Source organism: Homarus americanus, unplaced genomic scaffold (assembly GCF_018991925.1).
Source record: "Homarus americanus isolate GMGI-L3 unplaced genomic scaffold, GMGI_Hamer_2.0 scaffold38395, whole genome shotgun sequence".
NCBI classification, from domain to species: Eukaryota; Metazoa; Arthropoda; class Malacostraca; order Decapoda; family Nephropidae; genus Homarus; species Homarus americanus.
The window spans coordinates 421,583-449,329 of NW_024731696.1; the positions used below are offsets into that span (position 1 = coordinate 421,583).

General features: G+C 44.0%; 1 protein-coding gene across 6 annotated transcripts in view; it reads left to right on the forward strand.

The window, feature by feature from the left end:
- Positions 1-27,747, forward strand: part of LOC121867816 (transcriptional enhancer factor TEF-1-like) — a 159,833-nt gene that overhangs the window by 121,338 nt on the left and 10,748 nt on the right. For 4 of the 6 annotated variants that reach the window (XM_042367937.1, XM_042367942.1, XM_042367940.1 and 1 more), the window contains 3 exons: positions 19,957-20,084; positions 24,199-24,210; positions 26,084-26,122. In XM_042367937.1, the coding sequence (XP_042223871.1) occupies positions 19,957-20,084; positions 24,199-24,210; positions 26,084-26,122 (179 nt within the window). The remainder of the gene's footprint in view (positions 1-19,956; positions 20,085-24,198; positions 24,211-26,083; positions 26,123-27,747) is intronic. The other 2 variants (XM_042367939.1, XM_042367938.1) reach the window with 2 other exon arrangements.

The following is a 27,747-nucleotide window of genomic DNA, read 5'->3' on the forward strand; positions in this document are numbered from 1 at the left end:
GCCCATCATCTTCACGGAGGGAGGTTGCCGCCCATCATCGTGGAATAGCTGGAGGTTGCTGCCCATCATCTTGGAGGAGGTGGAGGTTGCTGCCCATCATCTTGGAGGAGCTGGAGGTTGCCGCCCATCATCTTGGAGGAGGTGGAGGTTGCTGCCCATCATCTTCACGGAGGAGGTGGAGGTTGCTGCCCATCATCTTGGAGGAGCTGGAGGTTGCTGCCCATCATCTTGATGGAGGAGGTGGAGGTTGCCGCCCATCATCTTGGAGGAGGTGGAGGTTGCCGCCCATCATCTTGGAGGAGCTGGAGGTTGCCGCCCATCATCTTCACGGAGGAGGTGGAGGTTGCCGCCCATCATCTGAGGAGCTAGGTTGCTGCCCATCATCTTGATGGAGGAGGTGGAGGTTGCCGCCCATCACCGTGGAGTAGGTGGAGGTTGCTCCCATCATCTTGGAGGAGCTGGAGGTTGCCGCCCATCATCTTCACGGAGGAGGTGGAGGTTGCCGCCCATCATCGTGGAGTAGGTGGAGGTTGCCGCCCATCATCTTGATGGAGGAGGTGGAGGTTGCTGCCCATCAACGGGAGGTGGTGGAGGTTGGCCCATCGTGGAGGTGGAGGAGGCTGCCGCCCATCATCTTGGAGGTGCCGCCCATCATCGGGGGGTAAATTTCAGGAAGAGGAAGAGTCAGGGTAAACTCTGTCTCGTGGTGGAGGAATTTGTCTAGGTCATCAACATAAGATAAGGAAAATTATTTTATGTAAATATTAAATCATTTACGGACCTGGACACTTAACCTAACCAAACGTACTTTAACCTGACCTAACCTAGTACTGTAACTTAATCTAACCTAACCTTACCTAACCTAACCTAACCTACCTTACCTTAACCTAATCTAACTTTTACTTATAACCTAATTCATAACCTAACCTAACAGTGTTATTTATTTTTGACCGAATCACTCTCATAATATCGACTCTGATTCGGTCAGATTTAACATTCGATTTCTTCCGCCTCTCAATAATATCCCCCGATTTCGTCCACCCGATACAGTAATCGACTCCAACCATGTGTTTTATTATCATATTGTTCTTGTTATTATTAATTTACCGATGTTCGTTTATTTGTTGTTTTTGTTTTACCTGGGTATATGTGTTTGTTTATTAGCGAAGACAGGTAACACGAGCCGTATATAATGAGTTGATTTGATTTCTTTTCTTTTTTTTCGTAACGGGAATCTTTCTGTCTGTTCGTCTGTCTGTCAGTGATAATTTTAATGCTGCTTTAACTTTATTTTTCACATGGACATTATTGAGTTTGAAAAATATTGACATGTCTTTACCTTTTACGTATTACAACTCTCTTTAAAGGTACTTGATAATTACTAAGTCATTAATCTCATGACAATAATTATATAACAAATTATCAAACTGGATTTTAAGAGGGTAGTAACTTGACTGTAGTATTATAAGTTACTCCTTGACTGTAAGATGGAGTAATGGAATGATGGAGTGGTGGAGTAATGGAATGATGGAGTGGTGGAGTAATGGAATGATGGAGTGATGGAGTAATGGAATGATGGAGTGGTGGAACGATGGAGTGATGGAGTAATGGAATGATGGAGTAATGGAGTGTTTCAGAACTTGGCGTGAATTTACAATGTGACAAAACTCTTGCTTGACCTGCAGTGTGGTTGAGGTGTTGGCGTGAGGATGTATGATGACAAGTTCTTCCTTGAGGTAACTGGTGGAAGTTGGTTACCTTGAAGTACAGACAGCCATGCACACGTGCCTTGTTCTTATCCCTGTAGCCTGACCCTTGAGCGGCCTAGCGGTCACTCAAGGTTTACCAGAGTTACTCTTTGTCTACTGTCTAACTTCCCCCTTCCTCTCCCCTTCCTCTACTATCATCCCTCCCTCTCCTCGTCGTATTTCCCCCTCCTCTTCCTCCTCCTCTTTCTCCTATCTCACGTCCCCTCTTCCTGTAGTACTCATTCCTCCTCCTCTTCTTCCTCACATTCTGCACTTCCTCCTCCTCCTCCTCCTCCTCCTCCTCCTCTTCCTCCTCCTCCTCCTCCTCCTCCTCCTCCTCCTATCTCGCGTCCCCTCTTCCCGTCTAAACCGCTGTCTTTATTTCTTCTCTCTCACCTTCTTTAAGCTGTCAAGCGTTTGAGTAGACAAGCTGATTCGTATCGTCAGCCGCGTGTCATTTCCTTGGTAGAAATTATAATGTTTTGCGTTAGTGTTGTGTTGCGTTGTGTTGTGTTTAGTTTTGGTTTTGTGTTGTGGTTGACGGATGAGGGAAGCGGAGTTGTCTTGATTGATGGGGTTAGGTTAGGTAGTTGTGGTGATGGTGGTGGTAGAAGTCGGGGGTGGTATAGTGTTGGTAGTGGTCAGTGTAGTGGTGATGGTGATAGTGGTCAGTGTGGTAGTGGTCAGTGTAGTAGTGGTGGTGATAGGTTAGTGTAGTAGTGGTGGTGGTAGTGGTCAGTGTAGTAGTGGTGGTGATAGTGGTCACTGTAGTAGTAGTAGTGCACAATGTGGAAATTGTGGTAGGGGTCAGTGTAGTAGTGGTGGTGGTAGTGGTCAATGGGAAATTGTGGTGGTGGTGGTAGTGGTCACTGTAGTAGTGGTAGTGGTCAATGGGAAATTGTAGGGTCAGTGTAGTAGTGGTGGTGGTACAGTGTAGTAGTGGTGGTGGTAGTGGTCAGTGTAGTAGTGGTGGGTAGTGGTCGGGAAATTGTGGTAGGGTCAGTGTAGTAGTGGTGGTGGTAGTGGTCAGTGTAGTAGTGGTGGTGGTAGTGGTCAGTGTGGAAATTGTGGTCGTAGTGTGGTGGTGGTGGTAGTGGTCAGTGTGGTGGAGGTGGAGAGATATTACCCAGGGAAGAGGACAGTAGGAGGAGAGGGGAAAGGAGGGGGAAGGAGAGAGAGAGAGAGGAGTAGAGGTCTCCCTGGTCATCTAATTTGTCTCCTTCGTCACCGCCCACCAGGACCACCCTCTCCCCTCACCTTGCCCTCCCTCCCTCCAATGTCGTTCTCTCACCTCACCTCACCTTCACCACCTCACCTCACTCACCTCACCACCTCACCTTCACCTCACCCCTTACCTGCATCCTCACCTTCACCTCACCTTCATCCTCACTCACCTCACCTCACTCACCTCACCACCTTCACCTCACCTCACCCCACCACCTTATCCCTCACCCTACCTGCATCTCACCTCACCCTCACCTCACCCTCACTTTCACCCTCACCTTCACCTCACCCTACCTGCATCCTCACCTCACTCACCTCACCTCACCTCACTCACCCTCACTGTCACCCCTACCCCTACCTATATGTCACCTCGACCTCCATCAGCATGAGGGGGGGTCACCCTTCAAGTGTGACCTCGCCCTTGACAGGTAGATGGATTGGGTGACAGCTCAGATGGACCCCAATCCTAATAGCTAGAATTACCATTAGCTAGATTGGGGCCTGTTAGGATTAGGGCTTATTTGGACTGGGGCCTATTTGGACTGGGGCTTATTTGGACTGGGGCCTATTTGGACTGGGGCCTATTTGGACTGGGGCTTATTTGGACTGGGGCCTATTTGGACTGGGGCCTATTTGGACTGGGGCCTATTTGGACTGGGGCCTATTTGGACTGGGGCCTGTTTGATTTGTAGAGAATGGGAAGTAGGTGGAGGAGGTGGTGAGAGGGAAGGAATTTAAACGAAGAGAGGAAGAGACAAAAGTAAATAAGGCGGTAGAGGAGAATTAAGACAAGGAGAAGGTGAGAGGTGAGGCAAGGTGAGGGGTGGATAGTGAGCGAATCCCCTCTTCAACAATTATCTACACTATGTGCGTCAGAGATTTGCTGAGATTGGGTGGCCAGTGTTGATGGGGGATTGTGTGTGGCCAGTGTTGATGGGGGGTTGTGTGTGTGGCCAGTATTGATGGGGGGTTGTGTGTGGAATGGGGTTGTGTGTGTCAGTGTTGATGGGGGGTTGTGTGTGGCCAGTGTTGATGGGGGGATGTGTGTGGCCAGTGTTGATGGAGGGTTGTGTGTGGCCAGTGTTGATGGGGGGTTGTGTGTGGCCAGTGTTGATGGAGGGTTGTGTGTGGCCAGTGTTGATGGGGGGTTGTGTGTCAGTTTAATGGGGGGTTGTGTGTGGCCAGTGTTGATGGGGGTTGTGTGTGGCCAGTGTTGATGGAGGGTTGTGTGTGTCAGTGTTGATGGGGTTGTGTGGCCACTGTTGATGGGGGGGTTGTGTGGCCAGTGTTGATGGGGTTGTCTGTACACTGTTGATGGGGGTTGTGTGTGGCCAGTGTTGATGAGGGTTGTGTGTGGCCACTGTTGATGAGGGGTTCTACTGTTGATGAGGGTGTTTGGCCACTGTTGATGAGGGGGTTATGCCACTGTTGATGAGGGTTATGTGTGGCCACTGTTGATGGAGGGGTTGTGTGTGGCCAGTGTTGATGGGGGTTGTGGGCCACTGTTGATGGGGGTTGTGTACAGTGTTGATGGGGGGTTGTGTGTGCCAGTGTTGATGGGGGTTTGTGTGTGGCCAGTGTTGATGGGGGTTGTGTGTGGCCAGTGTTGATGAGGGGTTGTGTGTGGCCACTGTTGATGAGGGGTTATGTGTCCAGTGTTGATGGGGGTTGTGTGTACAGTGTTGATGGGGGTTGTGTGTGGCCAGTGTTGATGGGGGGGGTTGTGTGTGGCCAGTGTTGATGAGGGGGTTGTGTGTGGCCACTGTTGATGAGGGGGTTATGTGTGGCCACTGTTGATGGAGGGGGTTGTGTGTGGCCAGTGTTGATGGAGTAGAGGAGGGTCAGGAGGGAAGTGGAGGGTCAGGGAGGGAGCCCGGTAAAGCGGTGTTCACCAGAGTTTAATATTTAATCCGTGCGTGTAGAAGTGAGGCGTCGCTTGTGACCCTTTGCCCGCAACTGGTAATGGCTGGCTGAGCGGCTGTTCTTATGAAGAACTGCCTTTGTTCTCTCGCTCACCTGCCGCCAACCCCCCCCCGCGCTCTCACCCACCGCCCGCGCTCTCACCCACCCAAACCTTTACACGCCCGCGCCTACACCTGCCTGCACCCTCACCCACCTGCCTACACCCGACCGCCCACCAACCCGCCCGCGCCCTCATCTGTCTTGTGTTTACCGCTACCGCAAAGCCTCCTTCACATTAACCTCTCACTTAACCGGACTTTCTCGTAGATCGACTTCTAACTCATCTGGACTCGTTTATCCGGCCCTTTACTTTTCCACCCATTCATTTATCCGGGTTTTCATTTATCCGGCCACTCGTTCAATCAACCCAGACACTCAGAATGACACAGTGTGGAGCCAGCGTGTGTTACTGGGTGCTGCCGTGGCCCAGTGGACACGCTCACTCAATGTCAACACTACCTGGGGAGCCTAATACCTGGTTCGACTCCCTGCCGCACAGACACACACACACACACACACACGCACGCACACACACACACTCACTACCCGGGATGTACAGGATGTGAGGTAATGAAGGACATAAGTGAATCTTTTTTAATAACTGTTACTCTGTGTTTAGGTCGACGTGAATCTCTGAGTCTTAGCTTAATTACTAACTAGTGTCCTCTGTCAGCCACTCACCCAGCCAGTCAGTCAGTCAGTCAGTGGTGGTGTTGTTGTTGGAGGTGATGGTAGGGATGGTGGTGATAGTGGTGGTGGAGAATGAAGTAGTGGTGGAGGAAGAGGAGTCACTCGTGTATAGCACCATAGACGTGTGACGACCCTCTTCAACCCTCCTCTTCACCCCTCCTCTTCACCCTCCTCTTCACACTCCTGTTACTACATCAGAATTAAGAGTTTACCTTGAAGGCCTGGGGAGTGAGGGAGTAATGAGAGGGAGAAGGAGGTGAAGGACCGAACAACGTAGAGGGAGGAGAGGCGGAGTGGGAAGAAAGATGGAAAGGTGAGGGTGGAGATAGAGGGCTAGCAGATGAGGGGAGAGAAGGAGGAAGGAGAGAAGGAGGGAGGGGGGGCGACTAAGGAACGGAGAAAGCGAGTAGATGTGAGGGTGAGGGAGGGAGGGAATAACAGAGATGGATGGTGGTAGGTGGGAGAGGGAAGTGAGAGAAGGAGGGAGGTGGAAGGATGATAGGTGAACGAAGGAGGAAAGGAAGAACAGGGAAAGATTCTAGGTCGGAGAAGGAGGTGAGAGAAGGAGGGAGGTGAGAGAGGGAAGGAAGACAAGAGGCCGACTTAGCACCACACGGGCCCACACCGGAAAGAATATTGAGGAGGCAGGGAAAACATTTTGATAGTTTAATTAACGCTGGGGGCAAGAATGAGTGAGCTCCAACACACACACACACACACACACACACACACACACACACACACACACACACACACACACACACACACACACACACACCTGATCTGTTTGTTGAATATAAAGAGCATTATACCCTCACCGCCGAGTACTTGAGGTCAAATGAGTCTTGACCTAACTTGACCTAACCATCGCTATGTATAGATAATTCGACTTAAGTGAAGCTTTTTTATATACATTTTTATAATCCTGTATTTTATGATAGCTAAACACTTTACATATACTTTATACACTTAAATCTGTACTTCTATCACGTTACTTATATGTACTACAGTGGACGAATAGTTTGCAACAACAATCGGTACGGAATGGAGGGGGGGCTCTAGGCTCTGTAATTTACATACGACATCTTCATCTACCCAACACTTGTCCAATCGTTGTATTCATAGAGAGAGACAGAGAGAGAGAGAGAGAGAGAGAGAGAGAGAGAGAGAGAGAGAGAGAGGAGGGGGGAGCCATTGTCCCTGGGGGTGACGGTTAATAAAGCGATGGGCGTCTCTCGTCTTCAAACAGACACAACTTCAGCCCCGGGGAGAGAGAGAGAGAGGGGAGAGAGAAGAGAAGAGAAGAAATACGAAAAAAAAAGGTTACAAACTTGTTGACAAAATTGACACGAGTGTTTATTTTTCGTCTGAGAGTTACTTGGTTTCCTGGACCTTGATTGATGCCTGTTTGTCTCCTCCTTTATTAACTCCGACGGCAAAGGAGTTATTGATATGAAATTTGTGCAGGGGGGGGGTGGTGATGTGGTGGGGATGGAGGAGGGATGTTACTGTGGAGGAGGAAGGGGAGGGGTGGTGTTGGGGAGGAGGTTAGAATAAGGAGAGGAGGAGGAATGGGAGGGGGTGGAAGAGGGAGAGAGTGAGGCGGAGGAGAGAAGGGGGAAATTGGTTGGGGTGGAGGAGGAAGAAGACGAATATTTGAATTTGTGAGAGAAAGGAGGAGTAAGGGAGGGGGAGAGGGAGAGGAGGAAGGGAGTGAAGGAATAGAAATATATGAATTTAAGGTGAAGAAGATGGAGGGAAGGAAGGGGGGAATTGAATTGGAGTTGGAGAGAGAGACGATGAGATAAAGCTGACGAAATAGGTAGATGAGAGAGGAGGGAAATTGACAGAGAAGAGTTATGTAAGACAGGAAACGAATGGTGGGAGGGAGGAAGCGAGGGAGAGAATAGAACTGGTGAGGAGAGTCAGTACAGCTGAGGAGAGCGGGTACAGGTGAGGAGAGCGGGTACAGGTGAGGAGAGCGGGTACAGGTGAGGAGAGCGGGTACAGGTGGAGAAGTACAGGTGGAGAGTGACTCGGTACAGGTGAAGAAAGTGAGAACAGGTGAGGAGAGCGGGTACAGGTGAGGATAGTGAGTACAGGTGAGGAGAGGGAGAATGGACAGAACAAGTGAAGGCGGGTGGAGTGGTGTTGGGAGGGAGCCACCTGTTGAAGGAGGAGGAGGTTGGGTGAGGGTGCAGGTGGAGGGCGTCCTCGGGGTAAGAGGAGGAGGAGGGGGGTGGGCAGGACCCTTGACCCGGGGTGTTCATGTGGCCGCCTGTTCCTCCAGTGTTCCCGTCTATGATAAAGGTTCCAGTGTTGTGTGGCGCGAGCCGGGGACGTGTGCGGCGCGGGAGACGGGCGTGTGCGGAAGGGGAGGAGACCTGGGGCGTGTGTGTGTGTGTGGCGCGGGTGTGGGGCGTGTATGGGTTGTGTGGGCGTGGGCCAGTGAGCCGTGGGTGAGACCAACAAAGGTCCATGAGTGGAGGAGCCTTGGCTAGCCCGCCTGGGTGGGGCCTCGCCACCTCAAGGTTACTCCTCTCCTCTACTTGATGTTATTGTTTTTGGTTTATGTCTCCACCAGCCGCGCCTCCGTCCTCCTCTTGTTGTTGGCGGAGACTGTAACTGTTTCTGTGTGTCATGTATGCCCGAGATTCAGATTAAATAACACTGTGGTGAGGAGAGGTTGACGGTGTGAGGAGTAGAGTGGTGGTGGTGATAGTGGTTAGACAGGAGGGAGGGAGGATGTAAGTGGGGAGTCACGGGGACCTGGAGTGCGTGTCGCAACACCAGCCGTCACCACCACCGCTGAGAGACGTCTATCCCTCTTGTCTTACACACCACGAATTAATGTCTCGATGGATTCTCAGTATTTGTGGGAAAAGTCAAAAGTAACTGATCTGTGTGTGTGTGTGTGTGTGTGTGTGTGTGTGTGTGTGTGTGTGTGTGTGTGTGTGTGTGTGTGTGTGTGTGAGGAAATATATATATAAGATTTTATCAATGGTCACCACGAATTAATGTCACCTCCCAACCATAAGATCAGTTAATTCATCATCATTTTCTTTAACGACTAATTTTCCTCAAGACTCGTTACAAACCACTACACGACGGATCACCTAAAGATAAACCACCCTAACGCATACCTAACCTAACCCCCTCCCACAGGTAGCGTTAAGGTGTTTCATCAGGTGAAATAAGTTGCGATGTCTATAATCTTAACGTGATCCGAATTGTGGGTTAAGAATACGTATGTGAGGAGATTGTTAAGCTGTAGCCTCGTGAGTGGGGGCAGGAGGGGGAAGTGGTGGGGGTGAGTGGGGGCAGGAAGGGGGGTGGTGGGGTGAGGGGGGCAGGAGGGGGAAGTAAACTATAAGTGAAGCTGCCAGGGAGGATCATGGTCACCCTCATGGTCTTACGAAGGTTCAGCCTTGAAACCTAACCTAACCTAAGATCCCAAACATAACCTAACCTACTAACCTACCCTAACATATCCCAAACATAACCTACCCTAACCTAACCAAACCTACCCTAACGTAACCTACCCTAACCAAACCAAACCTACCCTACCCTAACCTAACCTAACCTAACCAAACCTACCCTAACCTAACCGAACCTACCCTAACCAAACCTAACCTAACCATAAAGCCATAAAAGTAAGGTGATGAACATTTAATGGCCAAACTGGTAACTTACCCAGTACTGTATGTAAACAAAGTAACCAATGGCGAAATAAAAACAACAAGAACAGGACAGGAACTGACTCGCGTGACAACAACTAGTGAATTTGTCGCTGGGAACAATAACAACAACACACCACCACCACCCCAGTAAGCTAACTGTTGTTGCCGTTATGTTAACAAGATGACGCATCCGCAGCCAAATGACGTAGAAAATGACGCAGGAAGGAAGTCTTGGGAAAGAAGCAGCTCAGTCTATATGGCAGGAAATGAGTAGAACTGGCAAAATATAAGAACCTGTGCATTATGGGGACTTCAACTTCAGAAATATTGACTGGGACAACATTGTAGGTGACTATGAATCTGAAGACTTCCTAGACGCAGTACAGGACAATTTTTTGAAACAACTAATTACAGAACCTACTAGAGGTGACAATATAATGAACCTAGTATTAACAAATAAAAAGAAAATATATCAAGAATATCTGAAAGTAGGGAAGAACTTGGAACAGTGATCACCCGAGAAATCAGGTTCACCCTAAATTGAAACACAAAACAATGATAATATGGTCAGGAGTCCCAAACTTTCAGTTGGCGGATTATCAGGGTTAAGAAGGTACCTGAGGTGAAACAAGACAGTCACGTCAGTCCCAGTAGGAAGGGTGAGATCATAGATGACACAACAGATCACTTGACTATAATAATCCACTAGTATACTGCATAAAGCACAGAACCAAAATATACCATACAGAAAAATAGGTCAAATAAGAATGAGCCAAGGTGGATGACCAGAAAACTTAACAAACTTGAGGGAATAAAAAGAAAAGAGGAATATATAAGAGGTAAAAAGGGAGGGGAGGAGGGCTCAGAAATAGGTATAATGAACTATCTAGGAATGGTAAAAATGTAAGGAAAGCAAGAGACTATTAAAACAAAATAGCAAGAGAATCCAGAGCGAATCCCAAGATTTTCCAGGTTTATAGGACAAAAGGTCAAGGACAAAGAGTTGGGAGGAGAAGTGATAAATGGCAGTGAAGAAATAAGCAAAGCATTGAACAATAACTTCTTATCAGTTTTTCACAGAAGAATTGCTATGAAATTCAGAGTGGAACTGATATTTAAGGAAAGGGAAGAAGAGAAATTAAGAGAATGTCACTATCAAGAAGAGGATGTTCTTAAGAAGATAAATAAACTAAAGAAAACAAAATCCCCAGGGCCCGATGAAATTTCCCTCGAGTCTTGAAAAGAATTATGAGGAACAGAATTAGCCGGACCCATAAACTTATTTACAAAATCATTAGACACCGGAGTTGTGCCAGACTTGTGGAAACAGGCAAATGTAGTACCCATATTCAAAAAGGGAGACAGAGCATCAGCGTCAAATTACCGGCCGATCAGTTTGACGTCAGTAGTGGGGGAATTTCTTGAATCAATTATAGCAGATAGCATCCGATCGCTTCTAAAGAAAAGCAAATTAATCTACGACTCTCAACATGGGTTTACAAAGGGAAAATTTTGTCTAACAAATCTGCTGACTTTTTTAGGAAAGTCTTCGAGGTAGTAGATAATGACGAAAATTACGATGTTATTTACTTAGACTTTAGCAAAGTATTTGACAGAGTACCGCATCAGAGGCTTCTGAGAAAAATTAAGGCTCATGGTATCGAGGGGAAAGTTTTAAATTGGATAAAATCTTGGCTCACCGATAGAACGCAGAGGGTCAGCGGAGATGGTGTTAAATCTGAGTGGGGCCGTGTAACCAGTGGGGTTCCCCAGGGGTCAGTATTAGGCCCACTCTTGTTCATAATCTACATAAACGATCTAGATACTGGGATCAGCAGTGACATAAGCAAGTTTGCAGATGACACCAAAATAGGGCGGCAGATTAATTCAGGGCAGGATGCAAATGGATTACAGGAGGATCTAAATAAACTGCAGGGGTGGTCTGAAAAATGGCAAATGAAATTCAACACCAGCAAGTGCAGCGTACTTAATATTGGAAGAACAAATACTAATAATGTATACAGCCTTAACAACATCAACCTAGAGAAGTCGACTTGTGAGAGACCTAGGGGTACTTGTAAGCCCAGACCTACGGCCTAGAAAACAGTGTGTTAATGTTCGAAATAAGGCAAACAGAGTATTGGGTTTTATATCTAGAAGTGTAAGTAACAAGAGTGCAGAGGTCTCATTGCAACTATATCTTGCGCTAGTCAGGCCGCACCTCGATTATGCGGTTCAGTTCTGGTGCCCCTATTATAGAATAGATATAAATTCACTAGAGTCGGTGCAGCGAAGAATGACAAAAATGATTCCGGGACTTAGAAACCTTCCCTAGAAAGACAAAGAGTGCGGGGAGATATGATAGAAGTATTTAAGTGGGTGAAAGGAATCAATAAAGGGGATATAGATAAAGTTCTTATACTATCCGAGCAGGATAGGACTCGGAGCAACGGATTCAAGTTGGATAAGTTTAGGTTTAGGAGGGAGATAGGAAGAAACTGGTTCACAAATAGGGTGGTGTACGAGTGGAACAAGCTTAGCAACGTTGTAGTAAGTGCGGGAACTCTGGAAAGTTTCAAAAGGAGGCTAGATAGATTTATGGATGATAGAGAGTGGTAGTAACTCTCGACAGGAGCTGCCATGCACAGGCCAACCGGCCTATTGCGGACTCCTTATTTTCTTATGTTTCTTATGTTCTTATGTAAACACTTCCGAAGTGTGTGTGTGTGTGTGATGCTTTGTAGTGACGGACTCAAGACATACAACCCGGCGAGCTGCGTGATTCCATAAACAAGATTTGCAGGTTAAGTGACGCAAGTGATGCACGGAATGAATGATATGAAGAACAGGAGGCTCACTATATGAATGACGTGACGCACGATAGAAATGACGAGTGACGCACGATAGAAATGACGAGTGACGCAAGATAGAAATGACGAGTGACGCACGATAGAAATGACGAGTGACGCACAATAGAAATGACAAAAACAAGTGACACGACAATAAATGACATAACAAACAAGTGACACGACAATAAATTACATAAAAAACAAATGACACGTGGTATAAATGACGAGAACTATTGATCTAAGAAATGGGTGACTTACGTAAGAAATGAAGCAAGATAAGGAAGACATACTGAGGGAATGAGGCGAGAGAAATGGGTAACTTACAAACAGCAATGTAAGAAATGGGTGATTTACGTAAGGAGTGATGCAAGAGGGAAGTGTGACGAGGAACAAGTGAAGGAAGGAACAGCTGAGGGCAGGGACAAGTCACACGTGAGATTGGTGATGCCGGCCGCTGCTCCTTTGTTGCTTGGTGTTACTGGCTGGTGTTGGCTGTGAGTCATCCTGCCCAGATTGGGGAGCGCTGATGTTGTTCTTGGTGGCGGCGGTACTGGTAGTGGTGGTGGTGTTGGTGTTGTTGCTGGTGGTGGTGTTGATGGTGATAATGGTGGTAGTCATGATGTCGATTGATACTTGTTGTTGTTGGCGATGGTGGTGGTTCTTTTGTTGTCGTTGCACTTGGTGGCACCAGCGGTTACCTCGTTTCTTGGTGTTGCTGCTGTTGTCAATATTGCTGTTGCGTCTACTGTTGGTGCTAGTGGTGTTACTATTGATGCTACTATCAGTACTGATTATCCTGCTAGCAGTATTGTGACGCAGAACAAGGTGGTAGTCTTGCTTACTAGTGTTTTTGCTTCTACGGAAATAATCTTGACTTGGCGCTTGGTGGTACGTACTGGGTGCTAGACGCTCCTAGTAACGAGGCCCCGGTAGCCGCAGCAACCTTGTAGTCGTCAGTAGCTCAGTGTTACGGGCGGCTGCAGTATTTATCAACGTGCTGACTGTTGGCCCCAGTGGTTTTGGCGAGCGACGCGGTTTGTTTTGGCGGGAAGAGTCGGTGGTTTACGCGGGAAAAATGGCAACAAGCCTTGAGAAGCTAAAATTCTACTTGTATCTCCTCATCCTGACTCCTATAACTCTCGTTGGGTCTTATTATGAGTATTATTAACACGAGTGATTATTTAGCTTGGCGGGGTTGTGTTTCTGGGTACTGTATTGAAATTGAGAGTTGGTGTTGGTTGGTGGGAGGGAGGGAAGGAGGGAAAATACTGCTTGAGGACACGACAGCCTGGCCACGACGTTGCTCGCCCCTGGCCCTGAGAGCTGTGAGGGGCTGTTGGTGGAGGAGGGGGGGCTGTGAGGGGCTGTTGGTGGTCAGCTTGAGAGTACCACCACAACACCCAAGCCATCGTCCACATCCACGTTTCCCAGTACTTTGCATCCATCCAAAGGTGTATTGTCCCCTAAATGCACTAAGCTAAACAGGTACTACAGTCACACAAAGCGGCACTCATACACGAGCGCGCACACACAAGGAGCACACAGACCCAACGGGGAGGGAAGGAGGGAGAGATGGAGGGAGGGAAGGAGGGAGGCAACAGGTCCCGGGAGCAAGACGTGTGGCGCGGCAGTCAGGCGTGAATCACACAATTATTCCCACTAGTGACCGACCCAGACACCCCCCCCCCCACAACCACCATCATACTCCAACTACTATCATACTCATCCCACACTCCTCCAGTATGTCGTAGATGTGTAAGAGAGAAGACAGTATATATACCTCATGAGGGGTGTGAGATACTGGTTAGGAAGCTGTCGTCTTCTGTGTTGCCTCGACGAGTCACTCATTCCAGGAGTCCAGAGGTGTGTGTGCGTGTGTGTGTGTGTGTGTGTGTGTGTGTGTGTGTGTGTGTGTGTGTGTGTGTGTGTGGCGGATAAAATAGAGGAGACTTTGCCCTGTCCTCAGAAGTCGCGGGAACTTGTTGGATACGTCATGAGTGTAAACAAACATGAACGTACGAATCTTTGAGGAGGACTTAATGACCTGAGGTGCCTGGTGAGGTAGATGAGGGAAATGGGTGGTTTGGGAGAGGTGTGGGTGTGGTGGGGGGGGTGTGGGATGTTACAAGGGTGGAGGTTGCAGGGTTGTGGTAAGGGTGTGGATGTTGCAAGGAGGAGTGTAGGTGTTGTAGGGGTTGTGGTAGGGGTGTGGATGTTGCAAGGAGGAGTGTAGGTGTTGCAGGGTTGTGGTAGGGGTGTGGATGTTGCAGGGGTTGTGGTAAGGGTGTGGATGTTGCAAGGAGGAGGTAGATGTTGCAGGGTTGTGGTAAGGGTGTGGATGTTGCAAGGAGGAGGGTAGATGTTTGCAGGGTTGTGGTAGGTGTAGATGCAGTGCAAGGAGGAGTGTAGGGTGTTGCAGGGTTGTGGTAAGGGTGTAGATGGTGCAAGGAGGGTGTAGATGTTGCAGGGTTGTGGTAAGGGTGTAGATGGTGCAAGGAGTGTGGGTGTTGCAGGGGTTGTGATATGGGAGAGATTTTATGAGTAACTGTAACCCACCTCTCGAGACTGCAACATGTACCCCCCCACACCCCGCCTCTGCCCCCTCCCCACACCCCCATCCCCCGCCATCGTCCCCACACCCTCCCGCCTCCTCACACTTGGTAATGTTTTCGCTTTATAATGCACGTGGGTCTTATACATCAACTGTCATTGTTTTTGTGAATTGGAAGGGTTTAGCTCTCTCTCTCTCTCTCTCTCTCTCTCTCTCTCTCTCTCTCTCCTGATACAATTTCCAAGTAGCTATAGTCCCAAGAGCCACCACCAGGAGGTTTTTTCACTGTTTCTTACCTAGTCACCGCGTCTAGGGTGTGACAGGCTGTGTGTGTCGCTGCGGTGATTCATATAAAACGATCTAACCAGCGGCAGTATAAGGATCAAGTGAAGATTCGCTCTCCCTCCCCTCCCTTCCCTTCCCTTCCCCTCCCCTTCCACTCCCCTTCCTTCCAATATATTTCACCTGATGATTAAACACCACTATTCTACCTAGGGGAGGTTAGGTTAGCATAGGGGTGTTTAATCTTCAGGTGGTCCAATAAATGTGCTATAACACCTACTGTAATGACTGGAGGGGTTACATTTTTATACAGCCTGCGTGTGATGGACTCTCCTACATCACACACACACACCTCAGGCTTGTGGTCGCGCCTTACATTACCTCTGGAAACTTGCTCATCTTCACTGGTTGTGTGGGGCAGTGGGGCGATGTTACTACAGCCTCACCAAATATATACGTTTTCTCTATAAGACCTAATAGGCTCTCAACCTAACCTAACCTAACGGGGAAAAAGTGTAATCCACGGACTGACTTACGCTTGTGGAGATACGGGTGACTCGTACTGTTAATAGAGGATTGTTTGCATATATGATTCGGTTTTGATTTTGTGATGGTCATAAGACGTCTGTAGCTACTATAAAGACACAGAGACAAACACACACAGACACTCATACAGACACTCATACAGGGAGGAGAAGGCAGCTAGACAGACAAATAAACACAGATAGAGAGTTACACAGACAGTCATATAGACAGACAGGGAGTCAGGCAGACAGTCAGCGGCAGGTACCACCACCGAGGCCAACTGTTGCCTTTGTTTTGCCTGCCTGGGGGCTGCCGGGGGCAGTGGGGTGGGGAAGTGTTGGGGTCGGTGGGGGGTGGGTGTAGGTGGGGGTATGTTGGGGTGGTGAGGGTGTTGGGGAAGGTGGGGTGAGAGGAAGGGAGTTCAGGAGGATGAGGCTTAGATAGGGGTGTTGGGGAGTGGGTGGGTGGGTGACATAGATGGGGTTCAGGTGGGTGGGTGACATAGATGGAGTTCAGGTGTGTGGGTGGGTGACATAGATGGAGTTCAGGTGTGTGGGTGGGTGACATAGATGGGTTCAGGTGTGTGGGTGGGTGACATAGATGGGGTTCAGGTGTGTGGGTGGGTGACATAGATGGGGTTCAGGTGTGTGGGTGGTGACATAGATGGGGTTCAGGTGTGTGGGTGGGTGACATAGATGGGGTTCAGGTGTGTGGGTGGGTGACATAGATGGGGTTCAGGTATGTGGGTGGGTGACATGATGGAGTTCAGGTGTGTGGGTGGGTGACATAGATGGGGTTCAGGTGTGTGGGTGGGTGACATAGATGGGGTTCAGGTGTGTGGGTGGGTGACATAGATGGAGTTCAGGTGTGTGGGTGGGTGGGTGGGTGTCATAGGGTGGAATATTGGTGGGGTTAGGGGGGGGGGTCGAGCTGGCCTCCATAAACACGACTAGTGTTGTCCTTCGCCAGGATCATGACGCCCCTCTGTGTGTCTTCCTCCCTCACTCATAGTACTCCTATCCTCCCCTCTCCCCCCCCTCTCTCCCCTCTCTCCCCTTCCCCCTCTCCTCCTGTCAGTACAGGTGGTGGGGGTTACCTCAGACATAGAACCTCTTATGTATATTTTACGTCTCCCGGTGATTAGTACACACACACACACACACACACACACACACACACACACACACACACACACACACACACACACACACAGAAAGAATATCTGAATAAGAAGAAGGGGTCAATAAAATTATGGAAGGAAGGGGGTGGAGAGAAGGAGATTGGTTAAGGAGAGAAGGAGGAGGGAGGAGAGAGAGAGAGAGAGAGAGAGAGAGAGAGAGTTAGAGTGTGGTGAGGGAAGAAGCAGTAGCTAAGAAGGGAAGGAGGGAGGGAGGGAGGGGGGGCGGGAGGAACGAGTACTGAGGTAAGCAAGGCCCCCCACCACCCCCACCCAGATTATAACACAAGGAAGGAGTTAACGGTGTATCACTCTCCCTCCCTCTCTCCTTCTCACACCTCAATTGCCTCGGTAAAGAAGGGCGTGAGGACACAAATCATGTATTTTGAACCCTGCTACTAAATCATCTCTCTCTCCCTCCCTCCCTCCTTCCTTCCTTCCTTCCTTCCTTCCTTCCTTCCTTCCTTCCTTCCTTCCTCCTCCATCGTCCCTCCTCCTCCTCCTCCCTTCCCTCCCTCTCCCTCCCTCCTCCGTCTCTCCCCTGTCTCTCCCTCCCCCTCCTTATTTGCCTTATTCCTTCCATACTTACCTACTTACCTGTTGCGTCGCCAGGGATGTAATTACGACACTCAATCAATCAATTCTTACCTACTTCCCTTACTCCCTACTTCACTGACCTACTTTCTACTTCCGTCTCTGCTTTTCGTACCTTACTTCCTTACTCTCCCTCCCTCCCTACAACCTGCCTATTATTATCATTTGTTTCTCATTCCTTGCATTTGTCTACTCCTTTGTGTGTGTGTGTCAGTTTTCCTTCCTCCTCCTTCCTCCATGCTACACTTATTCTCCTCCCTTGCCTCCCTCCCCTCCTCCTTCTACTGCTCTCTCACCCCCCCCTCCTCCTCCTCCTCCTCCCTCCTTGTATAACCCAAGGCTATCAACTCCTTGCAAGATATAAAGAGACTCTCTCACCCACTCTTCCTCCTTCTCCTCCTCCTCCTCTTCTCTCTCTTCCTTCATTCCATACATCATCTTTCAACTCTCTTTCCTTCTCCTCTATCTCTATCTATTTTGCCTTATCTTCTATGTCCCATTCTCTTCATCTAATATCTCTCACACCCTCTTTTATCTTCCATCTTCTTTACCCACTATTTATCTGTCGTCTTATTCGTTGTTTAGGGCACGTCTTAGTTAACGGCGGTGAGGGAAAGTTGAGACAGGAAAATGAATATACTTTGCATGTACGTAAATAATAATAATAATAATAACAATAATAATAATAATAATAATAATAATAATAATAATCTGGCGCCATTGTTGTTGTTGTTATTGTTACCACATGTGTTTAGTTATTAACAACACCTGTACAGTATGAACCGTGAGTTAACCTGGTTGCCGAGTTGTTATCGTCTCTCTCCAGGTTGTACCAGTCCTCTCTCTCTCTCTCTCTCTCTCTCTCTCTCTCTCTCTCTCTCTCTCTCTCTCTCTCTGCTGGCCTGTACAACTTTTAGTGGAATGTTCAGTTTGTGTTAGTTGGCATACTTGGTAAATGTGTAAGTCTTACGAGGTAGCGGTATAAAATGCTGTAAAAGTGACTTCTTGACCCCGCTGGTCGCACCTGCCCTGCGGTCATCTCTTAGTAATCAACTTTGCGCCCCATTAAGGTCGTCTTTGTGTTCTACTGGCACGAGAGAGGCGGCTCTACCACCCGGCGACATAAGGTCGTTTAACGCGTGTGCCCATGACAATAAATAACCCCTCCCATCGGAATACATGAGTTTTCATTTCGATTTCTTTTATGTACACCACATGGATATTTATGTAAACAAAGCTGTCTACTATTACAGGTACACTTAAAGGTTTCCATACAAGTGTTATAACCAGGTCGTTGACTGTCTATGAAGGCAGCAGTCACAGGAGGTACTGTAGTGTTCCCGGCCAGTGATGAGTGGCAACACTGCCATATCCGAACCTCACAATAATGAAGATTTTGTTATGTTGGATAATACATCACAGTCTCCTTCACCTCACCATAGTCTACACCACTCAGGGATAGCTGTCTCTACTCTTTGTTAATGTATACAGTAGGAGATTAATTACCACCAATTTTGTTTTACATGTTTTGTACTTTATATTTCTAAGTTAAGACAAGTCGAGTTTCTGTGTTGTCATGAAATTGTTGGCTATACGATTAGTTATCAGTTTTCCTACTTTTATCTTAACTTTTTCCTTTTGCGATTTTATTTATTCTGGTGTCATAGTATTGCCATATATTTATATTTAATTTTACTTTCCAATCTGAATTTTTTTAATATCATAACTCCTTCCATGCTAAAAATACCCCCCTCCCCCCCGCCCCTCAGACCTGTGTGTTGCTTTCTTTATAATATCCTTGTGTTTCTTGTGTACAGTACCGATAATGATCTCAGTGTTCTTGCTTTTTGTTCGGTAACTCTGCCTCTCGGGTTACTTACACCATGTTTTATTTGTTTTTTGTTGTAGCGCATCTTAAAAATCTCTCTCCTTCTTTCCTCCCACCACTTCTCATTTCTCTTCCACCATCGGCCTCTCTCACCCACTCGTGTATATCTGGGCTCACACACACACACTTACTTGCATCACCCACCACCACCTGTTGATGAACCCGGCCGCCTCTGGGGAAAATGTGTAGTGGTGTTGTGGGCATCTCACTGCAGCCTATCAGCCAAGCGCCACATCAACGTGTACCACCAGCATGGAAACAGGGATTTACTCCGCCCTAATACTGAGGGTCTACACAGAATTAACCACTTTGTGTAAAATTCGTTTAAAAGCACCAATGGGTTTTTTTTGTGTGTGTTGTGAAGCATTTACTGTTATGTGAAGTAAATATAATAAAACGATTTGAAGCCATTTTCCATTATATTATACAGTACAGTAGTCGAGGAAATTGTTTTTATTTATATTACATTAATTTTCACTCCATTCCCAGCTTCTCGACCTTGATATTTTTAGATAGTAAGTAATAGTTCGTGTATTTTAAGCTTTTACTTCTTGGTGGCAGAAATTTTGATGCAACAATAGATTAAAATGGTTGTGAAAATTACCGAGAAGGTGGTTTTCCAGGCAACTGAGGTTATACGGGTTTTCAGCGCCGATACCGTAAAGATAACTGTAACTAGAATATTATCTTGTTATTATTGACAACTGTAGCTAGGATATGAACTTGTTTGTTATCACATGTGAAGACGAATGGTGTAGATAACTGACCACTGTTGTCCCCCCGCAGGCCGGAACGAGCTGATCGCCCGCTACATCAAGCTAAGGACAGGCAAGACGCGGACTCGTAAGCAAGTGTCCTCTCACATCCAGGTGCTGGCCAGACGCAAGCTGAGGGAGATCCAGGCCAAGCTTAAGGTGAGCACCTCCTCCAATACTCCTCTTACATCCTCCTCCTCCTCACAGGTCAAACCCTCCTCATCTTAAAGGTCACTCCTCCTCCTCCTCCTCTGACCATGGAAATGGGTTGAAAATATAGGAAGCGAAGCCGGTTGTGCTTTACACGAAGACGACAAAAGCGTGATTATGGTGGACTGGTAGGTTGTTTAAGTGTCTCTTCATGGAAAACAACTGTGCGGGAATTGCGTTTTTTTTTTACCGCAGCAAGAGTGTAATAATGGTGTTATATATCCTGAGAGACGGTGGATAAGTGGAAGAACTCTTGAGAATATATGCTATGATTACACTGATTATTATTCCTCTGGTATTTCCGGAACTGACCACACGCCTCGACCTGTGACCTTATAATATAGCTAGAAATGTTTATGTTGCGTTTAACGAGCACTTTCTGATGCAGCCACAGTTCCTTTACTTTGGTCCAGAACAGCTGTGGTGGTGATGGTGGTGGTCCTGAAATACGTAACCAACAAACCAACACCAAGAGCCGTAATTGATTTGGATACATTTCTTATTTACGGATACAATTCAGAGTTTAATAGTAAAGGTTTATTTTTGTTGTTGCGGAAATGTACATATAAAAAAGCACAACCCAAATATAATCTGCAGTTCATATTTGTGTAGAATATTGTTTTACTTTTTACATTTCCACAGTCAAAAGATTTAATTTGAACATGAAACTCTAAATTGCATACACAAGTAAGAAATGTATCTAAAGGGGAATATTAACGTTAATTGGTGGTTTATTTAATTTTTATCCCATTTTAGGAGGACCATGTTGGTGGTATGCAAGACTTACTTTACTGTGTTAAATAAAAATAAGACCAAGTTGCATATGAATGTATTTTATTGGAGTTTATTTTTGTCTAAGGTCGTTATAAATTAATTTGGTTAGTTTATAAATACCTGTTTGGTGAGAGCTCTTGGTTGTAACAAAAAGTTTTAATTAGAAATAATTATACATACTGTAACTCATACCGTATCCACCTCTATGGCGTATGCATTTTTTTCACGGGAGGGTATAGGCCATACGATTTTAATTACCACTTTGATTCAAATACAGTTTGTTTGTAGTTCTGTTTTGTTCTCGGGTATTTATTTCTGAAGTTTTGAAACTGTACATTACAACCACTGAAATTTTCGTAATCTCTTAGCTTTGCTTGGCTATTTAAACATTGTCAGTATATACATAGTGAACTCAAAACCAAGATATGTCGATTAACAGAATATTAATTTGAAAAGCATCGCACATAACGAGGTACAGTATAAGCATTAGTTAATCTTCCAAACCTTAAGTTATTCTATGGACACCTGGCAAAACTACAGTAAATCAGAAATTCTCTGGGGTACCAAGTGTCGCCATATGGCCGCTGTTTGCCGGGTAGCTACAATACTAGAGGGAAAAAAATTATTAATACCTGTACTTATTTAAGCTTAACACTAATCCCATTTAGGTGATTGAAGCATTGCGATGTGTTTAATTTTATCTGGGATTAAAACATGGTAATATACTTATGTTGGTAAATAAATTTAATTCCACCTACAGAATTTATATCCAGATAATTTATATTTTTGACAAGATCTTTATCAATATTGTACATTTGTTTTAGTGATACAGAATGAAAAATCTGGTGGGAGAGCAAGTAAATATTAATTTTTGAACCTTGGCAAATTCTATACTTGTCAAATTATTTTTCTTTGTCACCCAAATGCAGATTTGTATTGACGACCAGGACGAATAAAGAAATTTTTTCCACTCTGCTTCGCTAGATTTGTAATTATTTTTCTAGCCTTTGTGTAAATTTGGGGATGGTAGTAAAATGATCAGACAACAGGACTAAGCTGAACATGTACAGTCAGTCAAAGATGCACCGACCCCACGCTGGGTCTCATGCTCGCAATTTTACCTGGTAATAGTTGGTAAAGGAAGGCTGTATGTAAAGGTGATTGTGATTGGTGGATCTGTTTTCGGCTGTATCACTGTCAGGTTAATTATCAAACAAACCAAAGGTATATTTTTTATAATAATAAACTATTCATTGTTATTTAAGGTCATTAGAAGTTTCCAAATGTTCGTATATTTGCTTAAATAATGAAGAAAATTTGATGTGAGAATCTTGTGGCAGCTGTGGTTGTAAAGTTGCCAATTCATTAATATAATTTCTTCATTATTTAAGCAAATATACGAACATTTTGAAACTTCTAATGACCTTAAATAACAATGAATAGTTTATTATTATAAAAAATATACCTTTGGTTTGTTTGATAATTAACCTGACAGTGATACAGCCGAAAACAGATCCACCAATCACAATCACCTTTACATACAGCCTTCCTTTACCAACTATTACCAGGTAAAATTGCGAGCACGAGACCTAGGGTGGGGTAGGTGCATCTTTGGCTGACTTTACCAAACTGTCATTAAAAAATGATAATAATAATAATAATAATATAAAAAACAAGTTGTGGAGCTGAACTTAACGTTTACCCTCGAATAAGTTGTAAGAAAAGAGTGAGGTGGTCGCCACCTTATTTCCTGATAATTTTTTAATAGAATTCCAAGGTTAGTTTAATTTAAAGAATGTCAATCTGGTGTTGGAGAAAGGGTAAAGAGATTTAGTAGAACAATAACAGGGCTAACTATTTAAGATGGTAGAGAATATAAACGAACTTAACCTAAATAATATGGAGTACCGTTCACACACATACATTCCTCTACTTAATTAGTTCTTTATACAGTAGCTGTTTTTGTCTGGTGTGGTTATAAATAGGTCCTTCATAATTTACTGTAGTTAATGTTTTTTTTCTTCTTTTAGGATCTGAATGGTGGTACATTCTGATTTTGAAACTATATATATTTTTTTTTTAGAAAATAGTATAAAGTACTGAAAAGGGTAAAAAATGAAATATTTAGAAGTGAATAGAAGAGGCTAGCCTGATAAACGTAACAAATGTCGAACAGCCCATCATTTTATATTTTCAGGAACGTAGCCTAGTTTAGTGTAGCATAACCCAACCTACTCTAATCTAATCTATCATAATCTGTTCTAATTTAACCTATTCTAATCTATCCTAACCTAAACTAATCTAACCTAACCCAACCCAATCCAACCTAACCTACTCTAACCTTACCTAATCTAACTTATTCTAACCTAACCTGAAGAGCTGTTTTAAGAAAATTCTACACGATATTTCTCAGTTCAAATACACTGTAATCATTTCGGTGCTTTCTAATATTGTCTCCAAGAAAATATATATATGGCACCTGTATATTTGAAATCAGAATGTAAAACTGCATCAGATAAATGAATTTTTATTTTAAAAAATTGCGGTTCATCAAACCAAAAAGTCCCATTTTTTTTTATTCGTGGGTGAGACATGGGCCAAGGGCTACTGCATTAGATAAAGGTTTTGAGTTAATTTGTCTGGTATACAACATAAACTCGTATAACTAATACAGGATTTGATATGCCCCTGGTACAGTAGAGAAATGAATAATAGCATAATTGCACAAGGAATTATTTCAACACAAATATTTGCAAGTGTGGAGTGCGGGGAGATATGATAAAAGTATTTAAGCGGGTGAAAGGAATCAATAAAGGGGATATAGATAAAGTTCTTATACTATCCGAGCAGGATAGGACTCGGAGCAACAGATTTAAGTTGGATAAGTTTAGGTTTAGGAGGGAGATAGGAAAGAACTGGTTCACAATTAGGGTGGTGGACGAGTGGAACACGCTTAGCAACTTTGTAGTAAGTGCTGGAATGCTGGAAAGTTTCAAAAGGAGGCTAGATAGATTCATGGATTATAGAGGGTGGTAGTAACTCTCGACAGGAGCTGCCATGCACAGGCCAACCGGCCTATTGCAGACTCCTTATTTTCTTATGTTCTTATGTTCTTAATAGAGAAAAGCAGCTTCTTTTAACATAATTTTTTCATATTGTGGTGCACTACAGTATTCAGCCTCAGTGACACGGATTTCATTGTAGATGTTATTTATTTCACAAAGCAGGTACGGTATCCAGTATGCTTTTTTTTCCTGTTAGACTCACAAGTGAAATTCTCTTTTTGCAGGATGTACCAGGGGTAAGACCGGGCGGGGGTGAGGTTGGAGTCTTTGCTTTGTTCCTCAGCAGGACATTATAGTGTGACCCTCACCTAACGTAACCATGGCCACAGCCACCTCCCCGGGGCACGTGCACTTGACACACTCACTTCCTCTCATTGTTGTAATATATTCTTTAAATAAGAAAAAAAACATGGAAAGAAAAATCTCTTCCTGGTTACTCTTGCACCCAGTCTCACCAGCACTGCTTTTGGGGCAGTAGACGTTCATTCAGCCACTTGTTTTGGTTTTCCTTATTTTATCATCCTTGGTTTCTTTTCGCTATCTTTCTCCGTTTGAGAGCACTTGCAAGAGCCGAGTGGTGAGGCAGTATTGTACAATGTTTGCAAAATTTGCACCTTGGTACTTGCGATGTACATCTCTTTAGTACAGTAGTCTATACACTCTAGTTGCACACCAGATATGCTCACTCTTACCTGTCTGAGGGGAAAGGGAAGGCTTCGTTCATGCACTAGTCAGTACCACACTAGCCTAGCGTCATATACTGTTCTCTTATCTTACTTCTGTATTGTATTGTCACAATTTAATGCATATTGATGTTATGGTATCAAGATATTTTGATATAACACCATACTACATCTCGTTAAAATATTGCAATGCTACTCTTGGTATTGTATCAAGATACTTTGGTATGATGACTACCTCTTGTTGTTATGGTATCTGAATATATTGGGTACTGAATCTTAGTACAATGTACTTTAGTATGGTATCAAGATATTTAAATTTTAACCCTATACAGTATCTGGAAATTACGGTATGGTATCATCATTTCTTGGTATGATAATATAAAATATACTGTAGTATTAGTGTACAGTTGCTTGTAATCCTGTTCTCTTTGTGTCTTTGGTACTTTTATTGCATAGAAATTTGCTTTAATGGTATCATGGTATTGATATTCTCATCATCACCAGTAGAGACCAAACTGATGTACTGTAGTAGATGATATTAACACATAACACTGTGTACTGTACTACATATAGTATGATGGGAACTTGAAGATACAGTAGTCACATCCTTACAGTAGGAAATTTCATCAAGTTATACGGTATCCTGTTTTGATTCTTGTAGGATACAGAAGACAGTATTTCCATTGAGATATACTGTGCTGTAACTTCAGAATTTAGATAAATGAAGTATTTTTTTCTTGGTATTCTGACTCATATCTGTACACTGTACTATACTGTTTGTCTTGTGGGGGATAGAAAACATCTCAAAATAAATAAATATCGAGTATTCACTATATCTGTACATAGCTTGTGCATACAGTAGCAGGAAATATGCGTGAGACTCTAATTCATGAATTCCATGTCGTACATTTATGAAATATATTATTGAACAGTGGTTGATATTTGTGTAAGTTTGGATTGATCATTTTGTGAGTAATAACCCTAATCCTTATCACATACAGTATGTGCTCAAATCCAGCAAGCACTTTAATAATGCTTTTTTGCCTACTAAAACTGGCTTCATTGTTGCAATATAGTTGCTCACTTTATTTTGAGATGACAAAATTTTTTGTACAGGAATTTGTTATTCATGTTAGTGATTTTTTAGCAAAATTTTTTAATTTAAAGTTTTATAACAAATACTGTGCTGTATAGGAATTGTATTACAGTACATGAATATCTTTTAATTATCAGATTTTAAAATAAATTTAAATTTAAAATAATTTCACTTAAATGTGGTAGTCGTCCATAACTTAAGTAGCAGAATATGTATATTTATATATACAATATATAATTATGTCTAATTACAAAAGTGACAGATTGCAGCTAGGTAGCCTGTGTGAAATAATTTGTATGTTTACTTACCTGTGTTTGTACCTTGTTGTAGGGCTGCACGTCTGATGACAATGGCGGAATGTTGAGACTGGCAAGTATTTTTTTATTTTTATTAGTTTGTCTATTGTTTCAAACTTTTATTCTTAGAGGAGGAATCAGTTTCACTCAGATAATCAAATTTTAGAGTAATTTAATCCAAGTGATTGTTGCAGTGATCATGTCTGTATAGTTCTTCCCATTTGGAAGTAATGTGTTTGAGCTATTTTTACTATACATTCTTCTAAACTAACAATATACTTTATTACACAAGTAACACATTTTTGGTGTAAGGGTCGATCATATATACAGTACAATTAAACATCCATTTAACAGACATCAATCTAATGGGAATAGTCCGTTATATGAAGGTTTCACATCTAATGGACCTCGATATAATGGACTACACTCTCCCATATAGTCCATTAAATAGAGGTCTCACTACACAGTATTATGAAGTCTTAGATAAAATGTGTATACAATTTAAGTGTATGTGAAACTAGTTGCACAGTTTAGTTTTTAAGTCTTTTCCTTGACTTGGAATAGTGACAAATGCAGAATAAAAGCTTATAAAATTTAGCTCAATCATCGTACATCTTCACAACTCAAAGGCAGAAACGATACTAAGAAAATCTTATATAAACTAAAATACTAACTAAAAAAGAAGAAGAAAAATAGTTGTATGGAGTAATGTACTATAATTGTACTTGCATCAAAACATAAAATAAAAAAGATTAATACACAAGAAAATATCTGTATACATACTATATACTTCCTATGTGCAGCATGTAACAGCAGGAAGACAAGAAAAGACTAAAGAGACTAAACATGGTTGAAAAACACTAAGATAAAAAAATGGGAAGGATCAGTCTTTGAAAAATTGCCTGGGATTTGAGAACTAATGTCATTTTATGGTAATTCCCTCCAAACCTTAAGCTGTTGTTAATAAAGTTAAATGTTTTCTGTGTTCAGCATAGTAATGTATCTGTTAGGCATAATTTAGTGAATTGTCAGGTTGTGTAGAGCCTGAGAACATTTAGAGTGGAGGACTGTGGTCGCCAACCCTCAGATATGAGGACGGTAATCTGATTGATTGAGTACAGTAGTATCTTCTTTAATCCAAGTGAGGAAAAAACTTATTACCTGAGGTCTGAGAATCCACAAATTGAAACATTATACTTTCTCCCTTGATTGTATTTGCATTACAGAACTGGATTTAATTTTTGGTTTTCATAGCCATTAGAGTCCATGACTAATTGTAAAACTTACATGATGTCAGAGATAACAGTTACACGTTTTCTTTATCTTGTCAGTGTGTATATTTGTAGGTTCCACACTAGTTTTGTGATATAATATGGATGTGACAGAGCTAATAAGATGATGGACGAGAAATCATTGCCCAATACTGTATACCTTTAGACAGAAATACCCCCCAAAATTTATTATTAAATTATCACTACCAAGGAATTTATTGATACAATACCTGTACTATCAAAATATGGCTGGACTTGTATATACTATACTGTACTGTACTGTACTGTACTGTACTGTACTGTACTGTACTGTTCTGTTCTGTTCTGTTCTGTTCTGTTCTATACTGTACTGTACTGTACTGTGCTGTACTGTACTGTTCTGTACTGTACTGATTAGTTTTCAGATTGGGTATATCCAGTCAGTTTA